The following is a 12,779-nucleotide window of genomic DNA, read 5'->3' on the forward strand; positions in this document are numbered from 1 at the left end:
GACTCGGCGATTCTCACAGATGTTTTTTTTTGTTTGTTTCCAGATGGATTAAGCCCATGTGGCACATTGTGGGAAGTCAACCATCCGCTAGCCCACCTCCACACCTGCTTCCGTCTCGCCTTTTTGATGTCGTCGCCCCTCCACTCCCTACATGGCCACGGAGCAACAGAGGTGGCAAAAGTACACAAGTAAAGGTGCGGATATATTATCGGATCGTTCATGTAATGATGTCATTAGTGTACAATTTTGTAAAGATTTTTAAGATGCAGGGATTCTTCACTGATAGAGCTTTAAATTAAACGGGTCCAAATCAGAGGTACCAGATGGCAAAGGATTTAAATCCCATGCCGTAGGATATGGGCAGGGTCAACATGAACCACAAAATTCAAATGACTCTGCCCCAAAGCACGTTCGGCCTCCTTCTTATTCGTCACATCTTTTCATCTCTCCCCCTCTTGGCGGCACTCAATTACCGGCGTTGGCGCCGGGTGTGCACTTCAAATGGAAATTCGTTTTTTGTTGCTTAATGTTTAGACACGTAGGTAACATGCATACAGTGAAGAGAGAAAAGAAAAAAAAGTCCATAACAATTGAATTCATATCCCATTTGTCACCCCGCTGTTAATTAAACTTCTCCAGCTTACAAAAGTGAAAAAAACGAATCACACTGCGGCTTAACTTGTTTAGCATTTTAATGCGTTTAGAGTTTGCTGACTCGTTTATTATTTAATGAAACGTTTTTGTTTGCTGCCTCCAGCTGTTTTTTTGCTTCCCCGCCATTGTATGTGCCTTAAAGCTCCGCCTCCAACTATATCTGTTTATTAATATCTGTGTGCCAAATGTTGAGGAAAGGATAGTATAGGCAGACCTCTATTTTGTTTGGATTAAAAAAATACTATTTTAATCACAAAAATTAACATGTAAAAATTGAGCAGATGTCCGAATATAAGGCCTACGAAAATAAATTGTCCCCTGTCGTATTAGCACACCTCTGTCAACCTCCAGTATGGAAGGTCCACTGTACTTTGAAGTAAAGTAAAAATAGTAACAGCGAAGGGGCTCAGAGTGACGTGTATTTATGTTAGCTCCGTTGTTATTGTTGCATGTGGAAAATGTGACTCTGAGTGCGTTGAGGGCTGAGCGTAATCGTGAAGAGCGGCTCATATTCCTTGCCGTCGTCTAATCCCATTAAGTCTCACGCTCCAGAAAACAGCGGCGCCTCCCCGCAATGAAGAACCAAGATGAGGCGAGTCACAAAATGGCCTCCGCCTAGTCCCCCCCCTCCTCGTGCGATCTCATCTATTTTACCTGAGATGGCTCTTTATTTTTACACACAGCGGGATTGCTTTTATATGGCGACTCCATAAAGTGCTATACTGATAATGCTAATAAAATGTGAATCATAGATTAAACCATGCAGGCAGATTTGAACTCGTTCACCGCCGTGGATTGAATCCGCCCTTTTTTCCCACTGGCGTAAAATGGTTTGTAATATTCAAGCTTACCTGTATACCTTATGAAGAAGTTGGCAGATACAACAGTATTTAAAAATCTTACCTCCATACAAAAAAAAAAGACATTAACCCCATTTATTAATAACTAAAGCAGAGTGAGATGCAGTCGCTATTTGCCAGCTTCATCCTCCTTGGCCAAGTTCTTGATGAACTCCTCTCTCTTGGCCTGGAGACGTTCCTCTCTGCGCCTGCGAGCCTCTTTTGTCTTTGTGCGACGAGCCTCGGCCTGGTCGCTGCGCCAGAGGACACAACTGTTAATATTTATCCTGATAGACATTTCTAGTCAGTATTATCATTTCAGTTGTGAAGCACGCTGGCAAAAAAAAAAAAGAAGCTGGGCAGTGAGGCAAGACTCGAATCCAGCAACATTGGCGCCACCCAGTGGACAAAAGTGAAAATTACAACAACAGTGAAATCTTATTTTGATTTCATTCATTGGTGTGTGTGATATAAATTGCATTTGCCTCCATTTCTTGAACTGAATATCCTTGATAAATCCTCGTGAGGGTTTAATCAAATTGAAATAACTTACGCCAGGAGCTTCTTGCGAGCCTTGTCTGCCTTCAGTTTGTGAATGTGCTCCATCAGAATGCGCTTGTTTTTGAACACGTTACCCTTGGCCTTCAGGTACAGACTGTGGTACCTGGACAGGTAGGTGCAACTTTCAGTTCAACGCAATGAATTGGGAATAGAGAAAAATCGAAGAGAACACGTCCCGCTTACATGTGCCTGTCAATCTTTTTGGACTCCCTGTAGCGGCGGAGGAGACGGCGCAGGATGCGCATGCGCCGCATCCACATCAGCTTCTCGGGCATACGGGCGTTGGCAGTACCCTTCCTCTTACCTGCAAAGCCAAGAAAGTGAGTTTACAGTTTTATCGTATCAGTTGATTTTGCATGACCAACCGTAGCCCATGTGACGGCCTTTGCGGCGCGCCAGCGTGTTTTTGCGGCAGCGGGCACGGGAATGCACTGTCACAGGCTTTCTGATAATCAGGCCATCCTTCACCAGTTTGCGGATCTGCTGGCCTGTCGTGTAGAGTTACATCGAAAAGATTAAGCTAGCACAAATAAGCCATAACCTGTAGCCGGTAAAACAACTCACGTGAGTTGGCATTGGCAATCTCATTGGTCTCGTTTGGGTCCAGCCAAACTTTCTTCTTGCCACAACCCATGACGCTAGACGCCAAGCGTTTCTGAAGCCTGAGCATACTGGGGAAACAAGTCGGATTAGATGCAATTATGTGACTGACAAGCTATCACACCGAATTTGAACCATTTCCAAAATTGTCATGGACATTTTCCAGCCAAACTGGATCTTTCACTTAAAGTAGCAGCAAGCTTGTTTTGACAATTACTCCCAACAATGTCTTTGGCGATGATTTACAATGGAAAAGATATTGCTTTGATTGCATTGTTGAACTGTGATAGCATATTCATTGCATTAAGTCAATGGAATTTATAGCACACTTGTACTTGAAATACCTTTGTTCCTGCAGGGATGAAACCGCAAGTTCGAGTTGCAATGATTCCTGACACCGTCTCGACTTGTTTACCTATGTGTTGTGACGTCAGGCATGTCTGTAAAGTTAGCACCGGGCCTAAATTAGCAATTTTCTTCCATGACGCTTTAAATCTCATCAACCCTGAAGGTCTGTGTCTACTTGGTGTTTGAAATAAGTTACCCGGAGCCTATGAGAACCGTTTGTTTACGAAAAGAAAATACATCTGATCGTGGAACAGCAAGGAAACTTACCTCATGCCTACGACGAGCTTGATGAAGACAGGGGAAACCTGACAGTGTGGTCGCAACCATTTCAGTCGTCGTCAAGGGTCACTAGCACATCCGCAGCTCCAAAAGGCAAAATAAACCCGTCGTTTGCAATCCATATGTAGCAATTCGAATATCAATGGCTCGCAAATAAACTAGTTCAAGTCTTGCACGTAACGTATTCAAGTTTTAGCATTTAATTCAACACCCACTAAGAGTGGTGTGCTCCACGTGAATGCACTTCTTTTTTCCACCCCTAGAGAGCGAAAGATGACAGCTGAATTGAACGAATCATTGCAAAACATGTAGTCCCTGATTTAACCCGACGGTGGCAGTCGCGTTTGTTTTGAAGTGATTATGAATTAGAAGTAAACGCGAAGAAGACGGGAGACACTGCACGAATGAACGCCCTACGTCATGTATAGTCATAATGTGCCTCCCCGTGATTGGGTTTAGTACTTGATCTCAGCGAATCCGAGATAAGACAATGTTATCAATATTAATGAGGAGCCGGAGACGTTTTGCTCCAATGGACGAAAGGCTGTAAGCACCGCATTCTGTGTGCCGGGGCTGCAGACGTCAGAACGGCTTAGCGTGGCATACGGTACCACATTACCGACGGCGGCCGAGCTCTGTTGAGTGGACACTTGTGTTGACAAGTTATTTGATTTTTATTTTGATAAATACGAGTCAACGTAATGCGACATTGAAGGTAAGCAATCCCCTAACGCCCCCCTCCCACCTTAATCGCCGCCTTGCTAGCAAACCATCGGTCGGCTCGCGCTGTCATTGTCATGGAAACAAGCAACCCGTAGCATCTTCCATCAGTTAGTGACGTTGCCCACCGCAATCGAGCGACTTTTGTACTACGTCGCTTTGAGTCGCGTTACCTCCACGGTGACATTGAAGTGTAAGGGCTCAAGTGGCCCCAATATGCTTCCTAACTCGGCCAGTTTAAGGTTATCCCGGTTAGCATGTGGCCAATCCTAGTTCCGTTTAACGTAGTGATGCAGTGTGATGCCAGACGTCCAGCTCACCATTGTTGTCTGTGCGACCCGTTATTTGCATGTCCATCTGTCACTAGACAGTTTGACCTGCTTATTTAAGAAATCACGTGAAGGGGGATCTCAACAGTCTTTTGTTTACCTCCCCGAGCATCCTTGTGTGAGTCCAAGCCAGATTATTATTCATGTAGACTTTTCATTTATGATTTAAAAGGTCTCCAGAACATGATATGCGCCCCTCTATTTGAGAAGGATTGATTCAAACCAATTAGACGTCTTGAAAAGGTAACACAGATGGCAATTATCTTAATTTCAAATAAAAAAGAAATCAATTATTTGAACTGAAGCAAAAACTGGGAGACCATTTTTTCCCCCCATCTGTGACAGTGTCGTGGAAACAAGCTTCCACTGTTACCCAATGGCCACGGCTTCTCATTCCTCAGCTGCTTTTGTTTGGCTCCCAATAGTCAGCCCATGACGGGGAGTACTCTCGGCCAATGACCCTGTTCACAAAAAAGCCCACTCTGCCCCCTCATCGGTGTGCGCGCCGGGCACTGGTGCTGAAACGCAACACCCACACTGGACGGTGGACAATCCATTCATGAAAGGGATTTGTGAGCCTAACTCCTAACTAGTGTGCGCATACTAAGTTGTGTCAAATAATGCAGGAAATTAAAAGTCCAGTTGTGCAAATATTTGTACTCCCTGGGACTCATGCAGGGCTAAAGCGGACCGTGTCACAACCATGTCAAATGAAAGCAATTGTTTTGTTTAGATTTTTGTCATTCCACCCAGGTGTCCAGTTCGAGGGTGTTGGGTCGGAGAAGAAAAGGCCATGGAGTTGTCGGACGGCCTGCTGCTGCAGGTCAACAACGGCGAGCAGTGGTGCAACCGCTGGAAGCGGCCCAATGATGACTCCGTAAGAGTCGCCCGCCCAAATCGGCACACGTTCAAACCCAGCCGATTGAAATTGTTCCAATTGTTCAAATAATTCACTGTTAGCGCCCCGACACATTTGTGTCATATATCTCCTTTAGGACCGCAGCACCAGTCCGTCAGTCCTGCGCTGCGTGGCCACCACGTGGAAGGAGGGGCTTCTGAACAGGAAGAGGCCCTTCGTCGGCCGCTGCTGCCACTCTTGCACGCCGCAGAGCTGGGTAACCTTACACACTGCGGCTAATTAGTTCTTAGCCGTTAGCGAAATTGACGTACCCCAGCAACAGACATTGGAGACTACACTATAATATACTTTACGTGCATAAAGAAAGTTGGAACGTTTATATTGTGCAGCTCACCGAGTGCTGGTTGTTAAAGAATTCAGAATTAGTGGGGCAGAAGAGGCACATTTTCATTCATTCATTTGCATTCCCATCACAGGAGAAGCTGTTCAACCCCAGTATTCCGTCGCTCGGCCTGCGTAATGTCATCTACATAAACGAGACCCACACCAGGTAAACATGTCTTTTCCTCATTTTATACTCGTGTTTTTATACTATATAAGGCAGTTGTAGGTGATTTTTGCCTCTTGTGCACCCTTTGAGGCGTCACTAGTGGTGGAAACACGTGTATTGAATTGTGTGAACCATTGGAGTAGACAGGTGAATAATTCAAACGTCGGTGGAGTCACATGTATGCGACGCTGGTTGAGTCTTTCCTTATATCCAAACAAGTTTCTTCACAGGGAATAACAAACACTTCATCCGTCCTCATTAAACCTTTATGAGGTGGACATTTTCAACTGCAGTGCAAGCGGTGTTAAGAGCAGCATTACATGCAAACTAAAAGTGTTTGGGGGTCCCCCCCCCCCCCCTCAAAATTCTAAAGTTCAGTTATTTAATATAGCTGTAGTCCAAAATGAATCAAATTCTGCAAAATGAAAAGATTACCTGCTGTGTTTTATTTGCTGTGTGCAGGCAGCGTGGCTGGTTGGCACGGCAACTGAGCTATGTGCTCTTTGTCATGGAGCGGGACGTTCACAAGGACATGTTCCCCCGCAATGTGGTGGAAAACGTGCTGAACAGCAACAGGTAAGAAATTAGATTAAATTAAGAAGTTAAGAAAGAGGCAATCGCCAATGTAGTCGTTTTTTTATTTTTTTTTTTAAATGTGATACTTGATTGTTGGGCGTGCACTCCAGAGGGCCAAATGTGTGCAAGACGTCTTTGATTCCTTTTCAACGACGCGCTTCTGGTGCAGTGTGGAGAGCGCCGTCTTGAGCGTGGCCGCCGATTTGGACGAGGCCGCCGCCGCCTCCAGCCGGCCCTGTTCTGAACGCAGCAAGTCGGTCAGGAAAGTCAAGCAGAAAGCCCGGCGCTGCCTCCAGCAGATGGTGGCCAGCGTGTCGCCCGCCTTCATCAGGTACGTGCAAATGCATCCTCATTAGAGACGCGGCGGCGACTCTATTGCATCACCGGGACCCAGTTTTTCCCGGTGCAAGATTTTCCTGTCTGTCTGCTCCAGGCTGACAGGCTGGGTTCTGCTGAGGCTCTTTAACGGTTTCTTCTGGAGCATTCAGATCCACAAGGGCCAGCTGGAAATGGTCAAAAAAGCAGCGGCAGAGGTCAGAGAGAAAAAAAAAAAAAACTTGTCGTGGAGCAATTGATGTCAATGTGGAGTCCAAATTGCACATGTTGTCTTTGGCCCATGCAGCGCAACGCTCCCATGGTCTTCCTGCCCGTCCACAAATCCCACATCGACTATCTCCTCATCACGCTCATCCTCTTCTGTCACAACATCAAGGCGCCGCACATTGCCGCCGGCAACAACCTCAGCATCCCCATCCTCAGGTGAGCCTCGCCTCGCCTCGTGTCTGCTCAAGTGAGAATGCCAAGCGCCACTTTTGTCCTTTCAGCACCCTGATCCGAAAGCTGGGAGGCTTCTTCATACGGCGCAAAATGGAGGAGTCCGGGGACGGCAAGAAAGATATTTTGTACAGATCGCTCTTAAACGCTGTGAGTCTTGGGTTTGTATTTTATCTTGAATTAGTTCACTCGGCGTCTCACTCCGCTTCATTGAAGTCTCAGCCAAATAGGAATATGCAAATGTAACAGCTCTGACTTTTTTTTTTTTTTAAAGATTCTCATATGACTTAATTCTCATAGTTTCAGTTTGGTTTTTAGCGCGGCCCTCGTACTCCTTTGTGAACAGACGCAAGTCCAGTCTTTGTAATGCCTATTATACCGACTAATCTGCTGTTGCTAAGATGCCAACAGAATTCCGCAGATTTGCAAAAGTAGACAAATATGCCTTTGGTTGAGAATGGGCCTGTTGTCTGCGACACGCTGCACTTTGCATCGACCCGCCAAAGTAATTGCGCGTTGAGCCAATAAGATAAGCGCTATCAGCCGAGGGCAGTTTTGTGTGTGTTTGTTGGGATTATAATGACCGACTCGTGTCGTTCGACCTTCAAAATTGTGCCTCTCATCGAGATGACAAGAATAGACGGAGAGTGGGCCTACTCAGCAATATGAGCAAATCTGTATGTACCTGGCAGCGGTCCCAACATAGCAAAAGTAAATGTTGTTAAGTCCCCAGCCGCGTCTTTGCAGCTGAAACAATCCAAGCCGGGGGTCTATTTCAGGACAAACCCCCCCACACACACACATATACAAATGTCCTCAGGCTGCCCTGAAAGGATATGGTTGCACAACGCTGCCTGTGTTCAATGTCTGACTTGCGGGCCATTTCTGGACTTCTTTTTTTATTTTTATCACCCGTCTGTTCAAGTTATCTTTCTGAACTTTCTACTTGCTCTAACGTTGTTTTTCCTTGATAGCATTTATATATTTTTCCCACCATCAAATTGCATTGAAACACAATAGTTATTTTTCTTTGCACACCATGCAAAAGAATGCACGCCAAAAAGAATAAAAAACAATTAGCAAAAGACTAATTTCAATTTTATTCTTTCCAGTACACAGAAGAGCTGTTGCGTCAGCAGCAGTTCCTGGAGGTCTACCTGGAGGGCACGCGCTCCCGCAGCGGCAAAATGTCCACGGCGCGCGCCGGCATGCTGTCCATCGTGGTGGACGCGCTGCACACGGGTGCCGTCGGCGACGTGCTGGTGGTGCCGGTGGGCATCTCGTACGACCGCATCATCGAGGGCAACTACAACAGCGAGCAGCTGGTGAGGCCGCTCAAGGGCGACGTCCGCCAAAGCTGGCTGGCCGGTGGGGCCTTGTCTGAAATGTTGCGTGCGAGCAGGGCAAGCCCAAGAAAAACGAGAGCTTGTGGGGAATAGCGTGCGGCGTGTTCAGGATGCTGAGGGAGAACTACGGCTGCGTCCGCGTTGACTTCAACCAGCCCTTTTCCTTAAAGGTGAGGGAGGCCGCTATTGTGAAGGACTTCAAGTCCTAAGAACATGACTTAATACGATGAACGCAGGAGTACCTGGACAGCCAGAGAAGCCGCCATGTGGCCCCCCCGCTGTCCCTCGAGCACTCCTTGATGCCCACCATCATTGATGCACAGTAAGTGAGGCACTCTTCCTAAAACCTTCCAATAAAGCCTCCAAGATGGCTCCTCTGCCTGTTTCTTTGTACGCGACCCGAAACGAGACACGGCAAACTACATCTTTCCCAGACGGCTTTTCTTGAAAAATCTTTCAGGCCCGACGCTCAGCTGTTTGACCGCCAGGAGGAGGCCCTGCAGAACAGAGAGCTTCCCGAAGACCTGTGCCGACGACAGCTCATTAACAACCTGGCCAAGCACGTTCTTTTCAGTAAGTCAATGTCACGTCCCAAGGTGCCTCATTGGAAAAGCCAACTGGGCTTGCAGCAGCAGAAACCGGTTTGTCCTACACTTTTTTTTTCCAATCGGCTGCAGCCAATCACAATGCCCGCAGCTGCGTGGCATGTTGTTTTCGGCCAATAGGACGCAGGAGAAGGTAGAGAGGGTAAGTGGGGCTGGAATGCAACACCAGCGCCGGTGTTCTGCTGCCTTCCATCCCCACTAAGAAATGATGATGCTTACGATTACTTGGAGTAACCCTTGCATGTTCCGATTCATTTTTCTTCCAATTGTATGACCAAAATCATGTCTTGTATAATGTATTTCGTTTTCACCCATATTGCTTAGCGGTACCGTCCATTCAGTTTCAGGCCTCCCCTGTCTGTCTGCATATGAGTAGATAAGCACCACACTGCCACTCTTTCTGTTTCTGTGTTCAACATTCCTTTTATCACCTCTTGCAGCGGCTAACAAGTCGTCCGCCATCATGTCCACGCACATCGTGGCCTGTTTGCTGCTCTACCGACACAGACAGGTATGTCTGCTCATTTGTTTGTCGAATATTCAATTGTTAGATGAGCAAGGTGAGGCAAATGTCATACATACCTGACTGGGCAGAGATCAGGTTGCTTCCCTGATCAGAACTTTGAACCACGAGTGCCCCCTGCAGGAACTGCGCCGCACATTTGACTAAATGTGAGCTTGCTTCTCTTCTCGCAGGGCGTGGCGCTCTCCAAGTTGGTGGAGGACTTCTTCAACATGAAGGAGGAGGTGCTGTCGCGCGACTTTGACCTGGGCTTCTCGGGCAACTCTGAGGACGTGGTGATGCGCGCCCTGCACCTTCTAGAGAACTGCATCGCTGTCACCGGCGGCGCCAACCGCAACGGCGAGTTCACCATCGCGCCCGGCCACACCGTGCCGGCCCTCTTCGAGCTCAACTTCTACAGCAACGGCCTCTTCCACGTCTTCATCGCCGACGCCATCGTCGGTACGTTGCCGCTTTCGTCGATGTGGTGCAAAAGAAAATGGGGTGAACTTTCAAAATGCATTTGCGCGCAGCCTGCAGCATCCTGTCCCTGCAGCGGGAGCAGGCGGCCGAGTTGGAGTCGTCGTTGCCGGCGTCAGCGCGAGATCCCGACGCCGCGGCCGCCGGTTCTCCGCTCAGTCAGGAGAAGCTCATTCGCAAGGCCGCTGGCCTCTCGCACTTCCTGGTCAATGAGGTGGCGGTGGCCTCGGTAGGTTCTCTGCTGCACTCTGATCACGCGCGTGATGTAGATAGTCAAGCGTTCCTGTTTGCGCCCTGCAGCCTTGCCAGACTATTTACCAGGTGTTCCACGACGCCGTCACCCGCCTCATCCAGTACGGCGTCCTCTATGTGGCCGAGGTCTGTTTCGAGAGAACCGTGCTACCTGTGCCCTTGGCAATCTCTGTCCTGATGGCCTTTTTGTGTGTCAGGAGGACCAGGAGGAACTGAGCCCCAGTCCCACCGAAGAACCTTGGCCCCAAAAGTTCCCCGAGCCGCTCTCCTGGAGGAGCGACGAGGAGGACGAGGACAGCGACTTTGGGGAAGAGCAGCGGGATCGCTATCTGAAGGTTCATCTTTGCTCTTTATAGTCTTCCCGGGACTATTAAGTTTGAGGAGCGTTAAATTCAAGCCGACATCTGCTTCCAGGTGAGCCTGTCGGCAGAGCACCGGGATTTCTTTGTGTTCCTGCAGCGGCTCCTGAGCCCTGTCCTGGAGGCCTACAGCGGCGCCGCCATCTTCGTGCACAGCTTGAGTCAGCCCATGGCCGAGCCGGAGTACACACAGCGCCTCTTCCGATACCTGCTCACGCGCACCGAGAGGAGGATCGCCGCCTACGGTGATTGCGCGCGAGCCGCTGCTTTAAAAGATGTACATCAGCGCGTTACGATGCTTGGGTTTTAAAAGTGAAGGGTTTCACGACCATGTCAATCAATTTTGATCCAAATTTAGATTTAGAAAAATTAGATCTTTTTTTTTTTTTTGCCTCAGGTGAAAGTGCAACTCATTACCTGGTGAAGAACACAGTGAGGACATTCAAGGATCTCGGGGTAACCGAAATATATTCTGAACGTTAACAAAAAGATCACCTTTTAGGAATTTGACGGGACACGCGGCGTGTGTTTTGTCCTCAGGTCCTCAAGGAGCGACGAGAGGAGCGTGTGACCACGCTGGAGCTGAGCGCCACCTTCCTACCTCAGGCCAACCGCAACAAACTGCTGCAGTACATTTTAGGCTTCTGCCTGCTGTGATCCCCAAACCTCGTCGCTTCAGGCTCCGACGTCACATAAGGGCTTCTTACTGGTTCTCTCAAATATATGATTCTAGGTGCTACCAGGAAGTGCCTTCATAATTTACATTAGCAGTACAGCTCCATATATCCAGTAGGCAGGCAAGCTGTCTTTTACAGAAGGTATCCATAGGAAGCGAGTAGAAGAGCTGTCGGGCGCGGCGTCATAGTGCGCAATCTCGTCTAGTAGTGCACTTTGCTAACCTGTCAAATCATTTGGGCTGTACTCAAGAAGCCTTTGAAAGAGCACTGTAGCCTTGTTTCCTCTTATTGTCTATTTGTCGCAGAGCCTATGTGGGTGGCGCTCCAAATGTTGTTTTTATCATCAACTTTCATTTATAAGATAACCTGTCACCCAAATATAAAATCACGTTTTAGCAGATTTGGAAGGTTAGTTAGTAGTAGTAGCTAGTATAACCTTACTGGAGGAGAATCATTTCCCAGTTTTCCGGTACCCGCCGTGGTACGTTGCCCAATGGGTGAACCGGCTCTGCATGTTCCCATAGCAACTATGAGGACGGGGGCAAATGAGACTGTGCTGATTATTTTGTTGTTGGTAGTGGTATTAGTTTTTTTTTTTTTTTTTAACACATGGCCACCTCACAACAGGTCTTAAAAAGTAGCAAATGTCTCTAAAGCAACAGAAGGTGTGCGTGGAAAGTCCAAGTAAGTCTACCGAAAGATTTTCTTGCAAGCATACACGGTTATTTAATCTTTCAACCTGCACGTATTGATGCAGATTTGTACAGTCGGACGGCGGCATGTCAAAGGACAAAACGTACACGGATGTGTGAATGATTTGGAATGTGGCAGACATTTTGTGAAGTTCAATGCCACTTTTATGTACTGTAATGCATGTTTGCTCTTAAGGTAGACTTTGTGTTGTATTTAATGGTCCCAAGTCTGTGAATTATGTTGAAGAGGAGTCCTGATGAATGTATTGTGTTGTCATGATTGTCCAAAACTCAGGTGGACTTGCTGTGTGGACAAAGGAATAGGGACACCTGGCCTTGACTGGAAGTCAAAACGAAGACAATAACATCACACGGTACGAAACACAAGTGACACAATGTCAGGTTAAAACGCTTGTATCATGGAAGCAGATGACCCTATTTTAAATCTACCGTCTTGGTCTTTTTTAATGCATGTTAATTACATATCACAAAGAAAAAGGCTATATATGTAAGAAGTCATAAAGACAAGAATCACCAGCCAAGAGTAAAAGAAAAAAAAGTCCAGCATAATTGTCAGTAGGTTTGTAAATAAAATAGTACAAGATGTTTAGTGTCTTCATTTTATCTGCTGCACTACAAAAAGAAAATTAGACAGGAGGCAAAAGGGCTGATGCTTTGTGTTTGTTTGGGTTTTTTTTTTTTGGGGCTGTTTTTGCAGGAGTGAATTTTCAGACACATTGCAGGGACGTCACAGGTCAAACAGCCAATCAGGAGGCG

General features: G+C 47.2%; 1 protein-coding gene across 4 annotated transcripts; it reads left to right on the forward strand.

The window, feature by feature from the left end:
- Window positions 1-46: 46 nt before the first annotated feature.
- Window positions 47-11,914, forward strand: gpam (glycerol-3-phosphate acyltransferase, mitochondrial). Of its 4 annotated transcripts, none has more exons than XM_085903119.1 (22): window positions 47-194; window positions 2,271-2,374; window positions 5,064-5,207; window positions 5,326-5,445; window positions 5,666-5,739; window positions 6,202-6,315; window positions 6,485-6,646; window positions 6,749-6,848; window positions 6,938-7,074; window positions 7,140-7,239; window positions 8,202-8,414; window positions 8,492-8,605; window positions 8,672-8,757; window positions 8,896-9,008; window positions 9,481-9,551; window positions 9,737-10,004; window positions 10,076-10,251; window positions 10,323-10,400; window positions 10,472-10,609; window positions 10,689-10,878; window positions 11,031-11,089; window positions 11,174-11,914. In XM_085903119.1, the coding sequence occupies exons 1-22, from the start codon at window positions 152-154 to the stop codon at window positions 11,288-11,290; spliced, it is 2,721 nt and encodes a 906-aa protein (XP_085759245.1). In that variant the 5' UTR covers window positions 47-151; the 3' UTR covers window positions 11,291-11,914. The 4 variants fall into 4 exon arrangements, with proteins under 4 accessions (XP_085759245.1, XP_085759244.1, XP_085759246.1 ...); XM_085903118.1 differs by having other exon boundaries at window positions 53-194; window positions 5,084-5,207; XM_085903120.1 differs by lacking the exons at window positions 47-194; window positions 2,271-2,374 and adding an exon at window positions 3,440-3,996 and having other exon boundaries at window positions 5,084-5,207.
- Window positions 11,915-12,779: the final 865 nt, after the last annotated feature.

This window comes from Syngnathus leptorhynchus, chromosome 22, assembly GCF_054491065.1.
Source record: "Syngnathus leptorhynchus isolate UIUO chromosome 22, UIUO_Slep, whole genome shotgun sequence".
Lineage (NCBI taxonomy): Eukaryota > Metazoa > Chordata > Actinopteri > Syngnathiformes > Syngnathidae > Syngnathus > Syngnathus leptorhynchus.